This window comes from Crotalus tigris, unplaced genomic scaffold (assembly GCF_016545835.1).
Source record: "Crotalus tigris isolate CLP2741 ecotype Arizona unplaced genomic scaffold, ASM1654583v1 scf7180000024458.850180, whole genome shotgun sequence".
Taxonomy (NCBI): domain Eukaryota; kingdom Metazoa; phylum Chordata; class Lepidosauria; order Squamata; family Viperidae; genus Crotalus; species Crotalus tigris.
In genome coordinates this window covers 567,764-585,436 of record NW_024100628.1, presented here as the reverse complement: position 1 = coordinate 585,436, position 17,673 = coordinate 567,764, and the positions used below count along the sequence as shown (strand labels likewise).

At 35.5% G+C, this 17,673-nt stretch overlaps 1 protein-coding gene across 9 annotated transcripts in view; it reads right to left on the bottom strand.

Moving 5' to 3' along the window:
* Positions 1-17,673, bottom strand: part of NFATC2 (nuclear factor of activated T cells 2) — a 161,237-nt gene that overhangs the window by 43,960 nt on the left and 99,604 nt on the right. For all 9 annotated transcript variants that reach the window (XM_039332237.1, XM_039332240.1, XM_039332239.1 and 6 more), the window contains 3 exons: positions 12,288-12,343; positions 11,371-11,497; positions 9,138-9,821 (listed from right to left, as the gene is read on the bottom strand). In XM_039332237.1, coding sequence (XP_039188171.1) covers positions 9,138-9,821; positions 11,371-11,497; positions 12,288-12,343 — 867 coding nt within the window. The remainder of the gene's footprint in view (positions 1-9,137; positions 9,822-11,370; positions 11,498-12,287; positions 12,344-17,673) is intronic.

Genomic DNA, 17,673 nt, shown 5'->3' with positions numbered 1-17,673 from the left:
TCTTTGGGTTTGAAGCAATTTTATAAAAGCACAAATTTTATTGAGTACATTACCCTTTCCTTCTTGGTAGATGACATACTATGTCCTACTTTTTATATCTCATCGTAAAAGAGGAATTTTGTATAAACTTGCTGTCAATGTGACATCTGAATGAGTGGATAGCTGGTGATGTTAGGTTCTGTCTACACTCTAAGTCAATGTTTCACAAACTTGACGACTTGAAGATTTACACACTTCAACTCCCAGAATTCCCCAGCCAGCTTGCTGGGAGTTGAGCTCCACACATTTTCAAGTTGCCAAGGTTGAGAAACACTGCTTTAAGCAATGAAGGTATCCTGTAGGTTTGAATGCTTGTGTGTTAAGTTTTCAGCAGGAGAAAATAGAATAGAATAGAATAGAATAGAATAGAATAGAATAGAATAGAATAGAATAGAATAGAATTCTTTATTAGCCAAGTGTGATTGGACACACAAAGAATTTGTCTCCAATGCATAAGCTCTCAGTGTACATACAAGCAACAGTAAAAATCATGAACATAAATCAGCATAAAAATACATTCTTCATAAATCATAAGATACAACACTTAGTGATAGTCATAGGATACTAAATAAGCAAACAACTAAATCATACTAGGATACTAAATAAAATAATTAATATAAATTGTAAGATACAAACAACAGAGTTATAGTCATAAGATGATAAGGAGATAGTTAATAGGAAACATGAGGAGAATAATAGTAATACAAACTTACTAGGTAGTTTGATAGTGGTGTAGGAATTAATTGTTTAGCAGAGTGATGGCATGGGGGGGGGGAAACTGTCCTTGTGTCAAGTTGTTCTGGCATGCAAAGAAATAAGGATAGACAGCTAAAATTAATGTATACCACCAACATTCAATATTCCTCTCTGTGCCTTTCTATCTTCTCATTATTTCCCTTTCTTCTACTATATCCATATACTACTTCATATTTATTTATTTATTTTATTTTCAAATATTTATATGCCGCCCAATCCCAATCCTTTATATGAAGTTTACACTACCAGATCCAATCTAGGTCAGTCAAAGGGACCAGAGGTTTAGTCTTCCAAGCTTTCAGATTTGTGCTCTAAGTCTCTTTCACTTTCTCTTTCTCACACACATTCTGGTGAGAGAGAAGTTTCCTGAGGGCTCCAGCACAAGTCTGAAAGCTTGGAAGACTAAAGCTCTGGTCCTGGTTACTGACCCAGATTGGATCCTTCAACATTATCCTGGGACACGTATATTTGCCTTCATTTGTGAAGGTTACACATCTCATTTCTCCTTTTCTAAGGATTTCATCAATTTCATCTAACCACAGCTTTCTTGGTCTTCCCCTTTCTTTCAGTCCATTCCGCCTTCATTCATAGAACTGCTCTCATCCTTACTCTGGCGGCAACCCCCCCCCCCATATATATGTCTTTCATCTCATTCACTTTCGTACCTGATCCATGTTTCTTCAGTACTCATTCACTCAGAATTCTTTTTTTGTTTGTTTTATTTATTATGATTATAACTCTCTACAATCCAAATGAACTCTTACCAGTTTACTCTCACATACTTTTAATTATCCCATTTCCATTGTAATCAACTTAGTGAACATATCCTATTTTTACTTCCTTATAACAATTTGGGCAGAAAAACATTTTTATAAACAAGCAATCCTTGCTTTTTCCAACAATCATTAATTCCTTGCAACAGAAAACATATCTTTCTATCAGCATTTGCATATGTGAAAATTTCTCCATCTACTTTCCCATTCTGGCAAGGTACAACAAATTCATCTGTTTGTTCTAATTTTTCACCACTTAATTATGGCTTGCAATTCACTTCATTTCACATATCAAACACAATTTTATATTGCTACGTTAGATCATTTTTTTAATCCATGCTTCTTGTTGCATCATACAATTCATCTAACATTTGTTGCAATTAATTCAGGCTCTCAGCCAACAACATGTCATCATCTGCATATAAATCATACATATACTCACGTCCCCAGGCAACACATGTCCCCTCTAATGTTACAAGATCCCTTACATATTTGCTGCTAAGTACATCAAACAAGGGTCACTATACATTCTTGTCTTATTCCTCCCACTGAAACATCCCTTTTGTGTCATTCTATATTTACTTCACGTACCAACCTTGTTTAATACAGCAACCAAACCATTTTTTTTAATAAACATTCCAAAATTCAGACCTATAAATTTTATGTCATGCTGTATCTAATTCAATAATGATACAATAATCTTTTTCCTCACATTTGTACAGTACACTGTTCAAAATTCTAATAAAGCACAAAAATCTGGTTTATACATTCCTTGTCTGGCATAAAAAAATCCTAAATTTTGCTCATAGTCACCTCTTGTATGCTTTCAATCAAAATCTGCTAAGCATCTTCCCAGAGCAAGTTAAAAAATTAATCCACCTGTATGTTTTGCATCCACTCTTCCTGCTCTTCCTTTAGTACAAATGAATAGGAACAGTATTCTTCCAGTTCTTAGTCACAGATGTAATCTTTGCATACATGTTAAACAATTCACAAAGCCTCCATAAGCAAATCCTGTTCATATCTTCACACTTTTCCAGTTACTTGAGCTACACCTGCAGTCTTACAATTTTTTTAACAGCATCGTTGACTTCTGTTTCATCAATATGTCTCAGCTAACACTTATAACATTTCTTCAATTCCACTTTTCAATTGATCAATCTATATATCTCTATATAATTCCCCTTCAAATCTCTAAAATACTCCTTCTGGCATTCCCTCACTCCTATTTCATCCCAAATCCATTCATTCTAGTTACTCTATTGGAGGGTCCTCGCTTAGCACTCTTCATCCAATTCCAAAACAGTTTTAATTTCCACTCTAATTGTAATCCTATATTATTCTACTCTAGTGATCATAACTATAATCTTATATATACTTTCCATCCACTCTGTAATGAGACTAGTCTAAAATATTTTTTCCTTGAGGTTGCTGTATTTTTCTCACTTCTTTTATTTTCTTCTATGTCTCTTTTCTTCCCAAAGATTCTCTTGACAAGACAAGAAAATGTCTGTCTCACATTCAGAATCTCTGATTCCCTTGCTAAATTTTTTATTTTTTCACCATAAGCAATTAGGTTAATTACTACATTCTTTGCCATGCACAGACCTAAAACATTTATTGTATGTATTGGGAACAGATCTTTTTCTAAGCAGATACTCATTATTCTTTCCTATGCATTCTTGGGTCTCTGAATGGTCTAATCACTTTTTCTGTACTTTCCTTTCTGTTCATACCCCATTCATATCACTTAGCATAATTATTCCTCCCCCCACCATTGCATTCACGTACTGTAGAATAATGCCCAATTTCTCCTACAAAATGGTTCTTCCATTGTCACAATTCACTGGAGCGTAACATGCAGTTTTCACCAACTTATGGATTCCTATTTTTACTTATACACACAACTAGATGACACCATTTCATACCTTAGGACACTGCAACCTGGATTTTGGACATATTCTGTAAGTTAGCCCATTTGAGGTATCTTGGTTAAAAAAATTGCTGCCATACAATGCACCATTTTGCCCAGTTAAAGGTCATAACAAGAGTTTTAGCAGTATATAGATTGGACTACCATATATGCTGGCATATTAGGAGATCCGGCGTATAAGACGACCCCCGTCTTTATCGCCGAGCCGCATTCCTAGAACGTCGTCTTATACGCAGGAAACTACCAGTATTTCCGGCATATAAGATGACTCGGCATATAAGATGACCCCCGTCTTTGGCGCCCAGTTTAGCGCTTCCGGAAGTTGTCTTATACGCTGGCATATACAGTATTTGGACTTTTGCTATGGCAATTGCATTGACCAGCTCCAGAGTCATCCAGCTGAATGTTTAGTTCACCCCCAAAACTGGAAAATGGCTCACTATTCAACTATTTAATCTATTTATCTAACTAATTACTAGCTGTTTTCTAAGCTTGTTTAGAAGACCCCCAAATCATTCTGAAGTTAACTTTCAGTTTGCAAGGCAACAGAATGGAAGTATTTTTCATGAAAGGATTCAACACCTGTTTCCCTACAAAAATCACAATGCTAGTGTTTTTGTGATTTGGCTTCACAACATTATTTTGCAATAATAGGAGAAATTTTTCACTCTGAAACACAGCTTCTACGTGAGGAGTGCAAGGACAAATTGTAAATGTGTACTCTGAACAAGGCTCAAGTTCCGTTTTGTGGTGCTCTTGCTCTCTTAATAGATTTTGTATGTTCTTCTGAACAGGAAATGCTTTATAGCAAAACTTGCCTACAGGCATTGTACTATACCAATTAAAGGATTTCTGAATTTGAGAACAAAGAAGTACCAGTAGAGCAACTGCTACTTTTTTTTACCAACTCAATTTATTTTCTTCCTTCCTCCTATGCAGAATTTGGGTTTATCATTTCAGTGTCTGCAGTGTTATGTGTCTGTATATCTCTGTGTGTTTGTAGCTTATATGTTATTACGCGATTGGGTAAGCAAGTGAAGAGTAGTACCGAAGGAATCATTAAAAAAAAGATATTAGAGTTTGCAATGTTTAAACTTTTTTTTATCCTTGTTTAATGTTTACAATGCACATATCTGCAATCAAGCTAAGGACATGGCACCTTCAAGTCAAGGAACTTTATATACTCTTTTGGAACACCCTTTTGAACTTCTGTGAGGTTTCTGTGAATTTTATAATTTTTGGGAAAGTCTGTGAATTTCCATAGTATCAAAAAGCAAGACAAGAAACAATGGATCAATCAAGGAAAGAAGCAACCTAGAACTAAGAAGAAATTTCTTAACAGAGAACAATTAATCAATGGAACAGCTTGCCTTCAAAAACTGTGGGTGCTCTGTCACTGGAGGTTTTAAGGAGAGACTGAACAGCCAATTGTCAGGAATAGTACAGAGACTCTTGCTTGAGCAGGAGGTTGGACTAGAATACCTCCTAGAACCCTTCCAACTTTGTTATTCTATTATTTTGTTATGAAAGATCTGAAACTGCACTAATCTGTTGGCAACAGTGAAGCCAACAATGAGCTATAAAAGTACTAGAGGCAAAGCATTATTGTGCATCAAAACCTTACAATCTAACAGTATTATTGTAGACAGAACAATAAATGTTATTTATCTGACTCTCTCTAAAAATGTAATAATTTAACTTGCCAAACACTATTGGAGGAAAGGCAATAAAATAAAATAAAATAATAAATTAAAATTGAAATTGAAATAATTGAAATTAAAATTAAAATTAAAAAATAAAATAAAATACAACCAATGATATAGGCAATAAGGCTGCTGCCAAACATGATCCCATCATCGTGGTGCCCTGATTGAGAACTCTTTGTTCAAGGTAAACCATCTATAATAGTCTGTGGGAAAATATAGAGGAGTAAAGTTACCCAACAACAGCCTGTTAAATCACATGGGAAGAAGCCACTTCTCTGTTATTTTGGCTTGATGGATCATCTTGGACAATATTGATTCAATGAAACTTGCATGAACATCATAATGCAGATGCCAGTCTATCTTTGAATATTCACCTGTTTGAGAGACAAATGTACTTCGTACCTCTGTTAACATAAATTGGTTGGGAAGGATCTGTCCCATATATTTTTTGTTTCCTTTCTAAAATAGTCCAGGGGTGCTTTTGAACCATTTCACAATAATTACAGGATTGATTTTGAAGAGACTGAAACTCAAAGATGTAATATCTCTTTTGCAAGTGGAGGAGGTCTCCAGTGTAAAAGTCTGCCCAGAAAAATGTCTCAGACTTGGGAGGCCTGCTATCAATCACAGTGCTGAGTCAGAGACACCATATAAATTTCCTGCTTGATTTTCATTGCCAGATTTTGCATGGCAGTGGTAAACTTTCAATGAAGATCAAATGGCTATAAGAGTTTTATGTTGCTTTGTAGGGTAGAGAATTAATTTTTGTTTCAAAAAGTATCTTGTATGTGATTTAAAACTCTTCCAGAAAAAAGTTCAATAAATTGTGCAAAGAAATCAGCCATAAGAATCCATGCATATGTTTCATAATCCACCAGTTATTCATTTAATAAAGGGGGGGGATGCTGTTTTTCTCTTGGCATCTGCCATTCCGGCATGCTGAATATCTATGTAGAGAGACAAATTTGCAAGGGAAATTCTGGTAGAGTTGCTATGGGACAAATCTAATTTATGACCATTTTACTGAGTGAGAAAACTACAGAAATTCTATTTTATCAAGAATACACTCTGAGCAGCATTGCCCATTCAGGCACCTTCTAGTTTCATAACCAGGATAATTAAAAGATACCCAACTCATAGAAGTCAACTCTATAGAGTTAAAGATAGAAATTGCTGCCACACAATAATGGGAAATTATGAAGGACTGGGAAACAGTTAAAACACAGAAGAGAAGTTATCAATGGCAAAAAAAACATCTGATCAAGAAAGAAAAAAGGAAGGAAGGAAGGAAGGAAGGAAGGAAGGAAGGAAGGAAGGAAGGAAGGAAGGAAGGAAGGAAGGAAGGAAGGAAGGAAAGAAGGGAGGGAGGGAGGGAGGGAGAAAAAAGAAATAGTGTTGGGAAACCTCCAGTGAATTGCAAATAGGATCTGTAATTAAGTGCATTAGTACATTGCTTTGAAAGAAGCAGAAGATCTATGCAATAAAAACTAAAAGAAATAGGTGTGAATAGCTTGCATGGCCATAAGGAGATACTTTTTTTTAATTTTAAGAATACTGGGAAGATTAAATAGAGTTAGCGTGAAATGATTTCCTTCCCGTAGGAAAACAAACAAACACATCTAACTAAACATTCTTAGAAGAGCTATCAGATAGAGTATGAAAAGCAGATACTTGTGGGAGCTCATCTTTCCAGTAAAGTTAAAATTGTTGCTGGAAACAAACAATACATTTTGTTCTAATCTCTCTCTATATTCTGTATTTTCTGCTTTCCTCTCTCCCAAGGAAGATTCAATCTTTATCCTTTTCCCTCCCTCCCTCCCTCCCTCCCCCCCTCCCCACTCTCTCTCTCTCTCTCTCTCTCTCTCTCTCACACACACACAAACACACACGGGGGGGAGGGGGAGAGAACTGAATTACTACACATTTTTTTTAACTCGGGAGCTTTAGGAACCTATCTATCTGTAAGCATCCATAATAACCACAAAGGGGAACCAATCCCAAATTTATTAGGAAGTAACTCTTCCTCTCAGTGTTCAAAGGTCAGCAAATTACTTCATCCAAACTCTAATCCATAAAAACTTTCTTTAAGAGAATGAGTAACAAGAGAATGTTCATGTCTCAAAGAGAAAATCGTTTTAAACCTGAGGTGCTAAATAATAACCTTCATTCAGTTCTGCTTGAGTTAGAATTTATTTAGTACTGAAGTGAAATACTGACCAAGAATAGGAGCCATAATAAACTTTATGAATTTGTCACAAAAACTCAAAATCATCTTCTCCAAAGCTCATTTATTCATATGGATAAGGTAAAAAACTCTACTTTTTTAAAAAAAATAAATAAATGTCTATTTGCTTACAAACACTCCATAATTAGTATTATAACCTTGTAAGTTATATGAATTGCAATACAATTTTCCTATTTTTCTCCTAAATGAAAATATCTGAATTCCAGGCAAACATACAATACTTTCAACAGATTTTATATAACTCTACAAATATTTAGAAAAATAGAAGCCAACTGCATCCTTATTAAAATATTTAGTGAAATACTTTTAAATTTGGGAGGTGTAGCACAGGACACCATGAACGCAATAATACCTCTATGAATAGATATGTTAGGTTTATTTTGAGCTGAAACCCTTCCAGATTCTCCATCTCCAAGATAGACAATTTCAAGCCATTCCAGTGGTAAAATCACATTGCCACCTACACATCCAACAATCTCAATAACCTTCAAGGACAATTAAAAACAAGAAACAGTAAAAGTATTGCTCTTGGCAACAAAAAGTTATTTTGTCATTCAGCATGTTTCAAAACAATTTTATAAAAACAGAATCCATACTTATGGTCTATTGTTTTTAAAAGCCTGAACATTAGTATCACTATTTTATCGTTCCAATTTATTCATTTGTTTGGGCAATCAAGTCAACTGTTATCACAATCAAAGACCAACATAAGGAGAAGGGGGTACAAAAAAACCCTCCCCAAAATTAAATTATATAAAAAGCTAAAAATATAAAATATATAGTTAAAACACCCAAAAGGAGGGGTAAAAACAATAGACATAGAAAACATGACAATATATCTAATACAAATACTATAATAAATCAAATACAAAATACTTTAAGATAATGGTTTGGGTGGTATTAAGATTAATTTGTGGCACAGGTTATATGTATTTTAAATGTGCTTGGACAATTGCATAAATGCTAATGCAGCTAAACAGTAAAGCTGTGCTTTCCGTTAAAAACAGATAAAAATACTTTGTATTATTATTAAGTCAAGGAATTTGATCCAAAGGCAAACATGTTTAGAGAATTTTAAAAAGAGCAAACTTTTAAAATAGTTTTAAATCAAACTCCCAGCTTTCAAAATACAAAGTAAGATTTTGTCCTGAAATAAATTATGTGATAAAGGAGAATCTTGGAGGTTTTAATTTATTAATCTTTGCCTGAATGTTCCCTTGCTCCTCATCTCAACAGACACATCTTTGGTAACCAGAAGACACTATAACAAAAAACATTAGCAATATCTCCAAACCAGAATGCCTGGTTTGAGATACTCTAAATGAGAATCAGAATTTGAAATCAAGGTGTGAAATTATGTATGATTCTTGCCTTGTTTGGTGCAGCTAAATTCCATCATAATATTATACTTTTTCATATTAATTATTTTAAAAGGCATTGAAGTTCTTTTTTTTTTTTTACTAGCAGAAGAAACCAATTTGGAGAATTAGGGAATGTGGACCAGCAGAGCTGCATATATGAATAATATGCCAAGATACTCTAGAACTCTAGGTTATCATTTTGTGCAAATGCAGCGACTTGTATTCTCCGAACTACAGATTTGTACCCTAAGAAAGAGGAAGCCAAACTGTCTTTCAAAGGCCAATCTGGGGAGAAAATAACATTTTAAAGCAGATATTGCTTACCATCATCCAAATAAGCTTGGTCAAGATTCTGTTCCTGTTTTACAGTGACTTCAGCTGATACCACTTCCTTCTGATCATTTACTGGTGGTCCATTTTTGGCCGTTCTCTGCTGCTGAATCACAGTAGGATAAGAATTTGGGCTTAACCTTTGTGCTTGGTTGACTTGAGGCTGATGGGGCCTCACTCCACTGTGTGTGAAATTTTCACTACACATTATATGCTGAAACTCTTGATGGCTTTCACATCTCATTTGATGATTGGTTGTGGGAGAGCAATGAATCACTGGAGAAGATGGCTGATTGACTGGAGAATGATGAAGCATTGCTGAACTTTGGCTGGGGGATCCTGTGTGCACAAGCACTGACCTATGAATATCTGGGATGGAAACCTGGGCCCCTATCAAGTTGGACTGCTGGTAGCCCAGGTGGCTTGGACTGAGACTCTTGCTTCTTTGATATATTATAGCTCCTGGGTTTTGTGAAGGATACTGGGATTCAGGAGAAGAGAGATTTGAATGCAACTGCTGGCAAGAAGCCATTGTAGCCACAAGACAGGAAGGAGACTCTGAGACCATTGTATGATGTGAATAATAAGGCTGTGTTACTGTTCTCAGACCACTGTGTACTGTATTGCAGATTAAACTTGGATCATAGTCATCAATGGGCTCTGTTTTGATGGAAGGCACTGGAACAAAATACATAAAGGATATCAGTTTTAAAAGAACTGCTAATAGACAGTCAAAGAGATGAATGACTCTGACACTGTAATTCCCCACTACCAGTTTTCAGCTTGTTCAGTTTTCAGATATTACTCACATATCTAGTGGTTAGTGTACATCCACAATTTGAACTTCCATATCACCTTCTATTGCCTTGTCCTCAAATACTTTTTGATGGACTCAGTTTATGTGTTCAGCTATAAGGGGTAATTGGCTAATATTCATAGGCATATAGATCACCCTCATTATGCACATGACTACCTGCTGAACATGGGTACTTAATTCCACCAAGCCAAGCAACATAACATATTGCTTATATCCCAAAGGTGCTTTTCACAAGAAAACTGGACTTTCTTGTTTTTCTTTAAAGACATTTTACTTCCCATCCAAATCCTTCCATTCTCCACCATCCATCCAGTCAAAGCTGAAGAAACATCTTGGATGAAAAGCGAAACATCTTCAGAGAAAAACAAGAAAGTCCAGTTGCCTCATGAAAAAGTACCTTTGGGATAACTATGATCTGGATGACTAAGATTCTCCATAGACATATTGCTTATATTGTTCTATCTAGTAAAGTCAGCATCAAGTGATGCAATATGTCAACATTATGGAATTGAATGATCTCTCTGTGTATGTGAGCAACTAACCAATGACTACCAGAAAAATTACCAATGTATCAGTAATATCTATGCTAGGCCAATTAAGTCACGGGTTTTTTTTCCCAGCATCTGAAGGCTGTGGCTATCTGGATGGGGAAGAAGTAGTTTCTTGGGCTCAACTCAAGAAAATCTAGCACCTGTGGTTTTTAGGGACTCTTGTTATGGAGATAGAATTTTTTTAAATTCTGGATGGGTTGGCATCCTCAAATATAGTAGGTGTGCATCTGGAACTTGTGGCTCCTACTTGAAGGACAGCTGGTAGCTCTGGCCAAGAAGATCATGTTCACTTGTTATTGTGTTTTGTGTTTTTAATTCTGTTAACTGCCCAGAGTGGCAATCTGCTAATCTGGTGGCCATAGAAATGGCATGCACAAATAAGGAGGTGGGATGCTCTATAAAGCTGCTTTGAGGGAAAGTAAGATAGAAAACTAACGATCAACTAGAGGGAAATGATTGCACCAATTGCTCCTCAAAATGGAATCTTACACACAATCCTCAAGACAGTGTTTCTGAATACAAATCCCAAGTTTTTCTCTTAGTATCCAACTTAACCTAATCTAAAAGGATTCCACCTAGTTTTGAAGGTAAAGTCCTTTTTGAGTTGAACACAACTCCTGATGCTTCATAGCCACATCTATTCAATTTTCAGAATGGAAGTGATTCGCTCCTATCCTGTCATCTTTCAAGAAAATTTCAATTTTTCTGCTCTACAACATGGCATTCCCTGTGATTTCTCATCCAAGTGCTATATTGCCCTTGGGTATATTGCACTGCTATTTGGTTGCCATAGCCAACAGCTCTGTGTTCCCACAAAATGTTTGTGCTACAAGTCCCTCTTCATAAAAAAAAAAAATACCTGGATGGTAGGTAAAATGCTGTGGTTGACTTTTTTTCCGTTTCCCATTGATAACATAGAAATTCACCTTGACAGGGGCACGAATGTGCTTGTTACGATATTCTGGAATCTCTACAAACAGCATGTTCTGAAAACAACAACAATAATAAATAACTGTGGGGACAATACAGTATAATAATGCCAATAATTCAATATTAATAGACATACCAATCTAATCTGCAAAAATACAGATGATCAACAGATGGCAGGAAACGAGTTTTCTGCATCTGTTTTCTGCTATTTAGTGGTTGTCTAGATTTTGCAGCTCAAATATGGTAAGCCTAATTTCTGCAATCAGCAAGAGATCACTGGGATATAATCTTGTAAATACAGATAGTCTTTGATTTATGACTATAACTGGGACCAGCTGTTAAGCAAATCTGGCTTCTTCTATTGTCTTTGGTTGTCACAAGCCCCTGGAAAGATTGCAAATGGTGATCATGTGACCCATGGTCATTGCAATCATAATAAAAACATGTAAGTTTCCATGCCCCTAAATTTGGATCACATGACCACTGTGACAGTCATAAGTGCAAGGACCAATCATAAGTCACTTTTTTCAGCATTGTCATAACTTTGAATAGTCATTAAATGAATAGTTGTATGTATGTTACCTGTATAAGCAACCCTCCTTAAACAGTTGAGCTAAATATACAGTATCTGAAGTTTCAAGTTAGAAAAATTAGTTTTAATATTGTTTAAAATATTAGTTTTAATATTTCTCTTATTTATGAGAATCCTATCCACAAGACACGAGAACAAGAACGGAATCTTGTTCACTTTGGCCGATGTTAAGGAGAACATGATTTTTCTATTACTATTCTTTTCCACACAAAGCGAAGATTGTATTTCTGTGGCTAACAATAGAGTGAACTTACAGATTGGCTCTTGTCTTTGTCCACTGTGGCCTCCATCTCCCAAACCTGCTGCCCATCTGAAAAAAAATTAAGTCATGCATGAAACTGTACCAGAATGTATGGAAGACAGATGTAGATAAAGTCATTATGAATGCACCCCTTTTTATATTATAGTGTGTTCAAAGTATTTTTTTACACATACTGCACAACCCTTCTTAAAGATATATAGTGATTATTATTATTATGGTTCACAGTCAGCTAGATATTCTGAATGGATTTGGCATTTTAATCCACTTACTGAGTCCAACCAAAGGACCTGGGATAGGCATATATTGATGTTTGATGGTGTTAGAAGTATTGTTACAGGATCCAAGCTATTCTGAATAAAGCTGCCTTTTGCAATTGATTGATGGTGATTTGTCAATGCCGATGGTGTTCAAGTGGTGCTCCAGTTTATTATTGTATGTTGCACATGGAAATATAAAGTTGAACAAATTGCTTTTTTTCCTAGGACCAGCTCATGAATTTATTGTAGAGATGTCCATAATCTGATTCCAGTTGGTCATGCAAAAAGCAACTCTTTGAATTTCTAAACTAACATACCACATTAAAATTCACTAATGTAGAACTTAAATTCAGCTGCAAAACTGAGTGTATGTCCCAGGGATGTCTATACATGCAGATGATTAATTTCTCACTCTAAGCAATTCTATTATATTATCTAGGTTTAATAAAACTAGAAGCCTTTCAATGTTTGTTATTTCTGCACAGTATTGAAAATGTTTCCAGGCGGAGATGCTTCTACTATCTAAAGACAAACAGTTGTTGGCCACACAATCTTTCCCAGTGTGAGACCCATGCCATATCTCAATCTGTCGTAGTTGGCACAGAGGAGGGGGGAAAAATGATAAGCATCCTGCCCCAAGCAGCCATTAACAAAGTTAAAACTTGTTATGATGTTCCCACAAACGTTAGCTTCTTCCTTAAACTAAAACTTTCCTAGTTCCTCCAAACTTTCCTTGCAACTCAGAAGACCTTATATGAGTTCCTTTCCTTCCTCTCTACTTTGTCAGCATATTACAGGCATTGTAAAAATTACACAAATCTTTCACTAGAACATGAAACACACCTTCACATCCTTGATGCTGAATAGGAGTTGGGGGGGATTGCTTATTCCATAATTAGTTCTACCAACACTGCTAACAAAATTTGATGTTTTTAATTTCATAATCACATTTCTGTTACGGCATTAATTCTATGGTTTTTCTTGATGATGGCTATAATTTAGTTATTTCTTTCAAATGTTTTGCATATCAAATAGAAAAAAACACTACTATGGTCCGGTGACTACAAAGTAATTTGAACAAAGGCAAAATAATCAAACAACCTATGTTGATAATGTTAAGTATTATTCTCAACCACCAACCAAAAGGGAATTATCATTACTACATACTGAGGTATGAGTGATAATATTCTATAGACAATAATTTAAATTAAAGCAAAGCAATAAGATGCAGGAACTCAAACAGCAAAAATTATTTGAATACTTTAAAAATTAGCAAGCCTCTCTCTATTTTTTTTTGCTGTGAACAATGAAGACCACAAAGCATTTATGGCATTTGACAAGGATATATAGAAAAAAGATATCTACCATAATATTAAGCTAAATAACTTAGCAAAGACCAAGATTCTGCTTTAACGTAAACTAGCAATCTTACTGAAGAGGTGGATGTTTTCTAGCAATATTCTAAAACTAAATCAGTGACTTTATTTAAAAATGCTTTACTCTAAAATTCAGTTTTTCTCACAAAGTCATACTGATACTATCAAAATATATTTATTTACATTTACATAATTTATTCACAGAACTTATTCCTGATTAAACATGCATAGGATGCTAGAATGCTAAATGCACCATTTGAAGTGCCATTTTCTTTTTTTTTTTAAATAAAATTATTAGAAGTTAAACATTATAAAATAGTTATGCTGAGCAGAAAGTTGTAGTATCCATTCAAAATAACCTTTCCCCATGTACCTGTTAGTCCTGTTTATGGCTTCCACTCCAGAACTAATAACTGCAATTATGGAAAAGGTTCATAAGGGTAATATTGGAAGAAAATATGTTTTAAATAGAAAATCTTTTTATGTAACTCAGGGTTGAACTATGGAGTCCTTGGTGCTCTCTGAACTTGGGTTATTTGCTTGCAGATGTCTCATTATACAACTAGATCACATCATCAGTGCTATGGGGACAAGAGACAACGCAAAAGCTAAGAAGGAAACAAAAAGACCAGAACACATCCTCACCAGCAGACTACATTTAGATAAGCAGGAATTAACACGAGACAAACAATCAAGCAGAAAGCAATACTCCAGTCAAGGAACTACCAAGAAAACTATACCCCCACCAACAGTGGCAGGTCAAGCTAATGTATATAAACAGGGAGAAAACCCACACTCACTAGCACTGATGTTACCTAGTGAGGTAATGAAACATCTGCAAGCAAACAAGCAAACTCAGAGAGCACCAAAGACTCTGCAAAAGAAGATTTAATTATGCACAATATAATTTCCCCACCATCCAACTTTTTAGCATTATGTTTAGTTTGCTTTTTAATGCTGGTGACAGGTGCAACCCACTAAGCAACTTCTCAATCAATTGCATGCATATCAGTGTGCAAACTACTCCCATACTGAAAACTGCTGAATATTCAAATAATGTGAAATAAATAATGGTATGTTGAAAAACAATGCACCAAACCTATCTGGTTAAAGAAGAACCTCAACCTCTGAGAAGGAATCTGACCAGAATGGATTTGTAAATACATAGAATTAGTATTTGTTCATTTGCAATTCTAAACTATAATCAGGCCTCCTTCTCCAAAAAAGCACCTTTTTATTCCCAGGAGAGAAACTTGCTTCAGTCTGGGCCATTCCAGAAAGAAGTAAACTTGTCCCTGGATTGTATCACCTCAGATCACAGATGAGAGCTGATATTATCTTAAAAGAAAATACTCCCCATCTATAAGAACAACCTGGGTATCAATGAGGACTCCGAGTGTATGGAAATATTCTGTTGTCAAAGAGCATTCAGGCCTATGTTAAAAATTCTCCATTTGCTACCTGAAAAGATGAACTGCTTCAAAGAATAGATAAAACAATTTCCCTGAAGATGTGGGAGCAAGAAACAAGAAGGAAGAAGGGAAGCAGTAGAAGAACGGAAGCGGTAGACATACTTCACACTTGGGGCCAAGATTATGCTGAGCAAGATTTATGTTGGGACTGACTATTAATGGATACTTCTGTTCTTTTCATGCCTTGTGTAGGTACAATTTTTCCATTCCCTGTAGCTTCAATACGAGGGACAGTAAGCTGCATCTAATGTAGGTCTTGAAGATATTAAAGACATCTGGACTCTTCTTTTAGTTCAGCCAGCTCTAGATATTTTTTTTAGATGGTGGTAAGGAAGGAGTTTGTTTGATATGCCTGTACAACTATTAAGTGAAAATAACAAAAAAGTAAAAAAAAAATGACAATATTGTTAGAAGCTGGGAATAAAAGCATAATCTGTAGGATGAGAGAAGAGAAAGGGAAAGAAGTTATGAGTCAGATTTACTGTGTCAGAGGATTTCTGGGACTACACCAAGGTGCCTGCATTTTACATTCTAGCCTTTACTCAAGGGGAGTTCACACAGGCATAAAGTCCTTCATTGTTCTTGAAGTCAGCTCACACACAAGGGTTCCAGTTTTTCACAGAGTGTGCTGAAACATCATTACCAAACCACCCTCACGAAGAACAGCAGCTACAGAACTCAAGTCAGCCTTCAATGCAGGTTAACTGCAGTGTTGTAGCACACAATCAGCCAACTCAAATGATCCAAATTGAACATATTAGACTAATCACAATTGGAAAGTTATTTAAGCCTAAGACTAAACTTTGCAGTAAGCCAACAAGCAGCATAATTCTATGCTGAAGGCAACTATATCCCAGTTTGCAACTCCTGAAGTCAGTTCTGCAAAGTTAGCAAGTTTATACAATTTATTATCCTTCCTGTGAAAAAGGGCAGAGAGTTATACAAGATGTCAGAAGCCACTCTCACCAAACTTGTTGCAATAGTTTTCAGCCAACCTTCTCTTAATTACTGTAGGGATTGAACTGGGGCACTATGGATCAAATGTTGTTTGTCTCAATGAGTAAGCCTGCTGGTTGGAAAATAGCTGCTACCACTGTCAAAGATTTATTTATCTCCTGATGATTTGCAAATCTACAGTATATGTAATATTTTAAATATCTTAGAGAGCTTCTCTGGACAGAAGTTTGCCACCCTGAGAAACATTACTTTCTACTTATGAAGGAAGAAAAACAGTCTGGAGTAAGTATACCCATCCTCATTCTGTCTCTTCAAATGTAGTATTCATTCATTCATTCATTCATTCATTCATTCATTCATTCATTCATTCATTCATATATTTGTAAAGTCACACATTTATTTAGGTTAGCAGAGAGCTTGTACAGTTTATTATTCACTGACATGTCCAAAATTCTTTATTGAATTTGATGCTACTTATCTCCATTTGTTCCATCAACCTAGCCACAATTAAGAAAACCATTTTGTTTTCTCTTCTAACCTCCTAAGTGTGAATGAAATTCTTGAAGACCTGAGAACTGGAAACACTTTAACAGTTGAGCAGCCCACAGCAGGTGGCAGCATCTATCTAACCTTGACTGATTTCAATAAAATTAAATAGGATTTGACCTAGTGGTACTTGAATGAGATCCTACCTGAAAAACTCAAGATTTTAGGCTGGATTGAGTCATAAACTCATCCCAAAATAAAGCAATGGCAAACAATTTCTATAATTCATAAGAAAAAAACACAGATATATCCATATGGTTGCCAGGAGTTCATAGAGGTTAATTTTTAAAATCCAAACATATTTAGTTTCTTCTCACTGAATTGAACAGTTTTTGTGGGACATGTGATTTTTACTATTCTATGCCAGGAATTTCATAGATTAAAAGCAGGCTAGAAATATGGAGAAGAAACAGAATGTTCTTATCTGAAGAGGTTCACAATATCAATTCCAACTTTGCAGAAAGCAATTGAAGTTGGAGAAGAGAGGAGGAAAAATGAGTGGGGTATGGACAGTGATTATTGCATATATTTGGATTCATTTTAACTGGAACAAGAAAAGAGAGAAGATAGCAACACAGATACTCTGGAAGAGTTACAACAGGTGGATTACAGATGAGACAGAACAATGTGGCAGAATTTGGGCCTGAGACGAATGGATAACATCATTTTGGCTGCAGATAACAAGTGCCATTTAAAAGCCTTTCTTTATGTAAAACAAGCAAGCCAACAAAATCCTCCTGCAATTCTTAAACAAATTGCACAATAAAGAG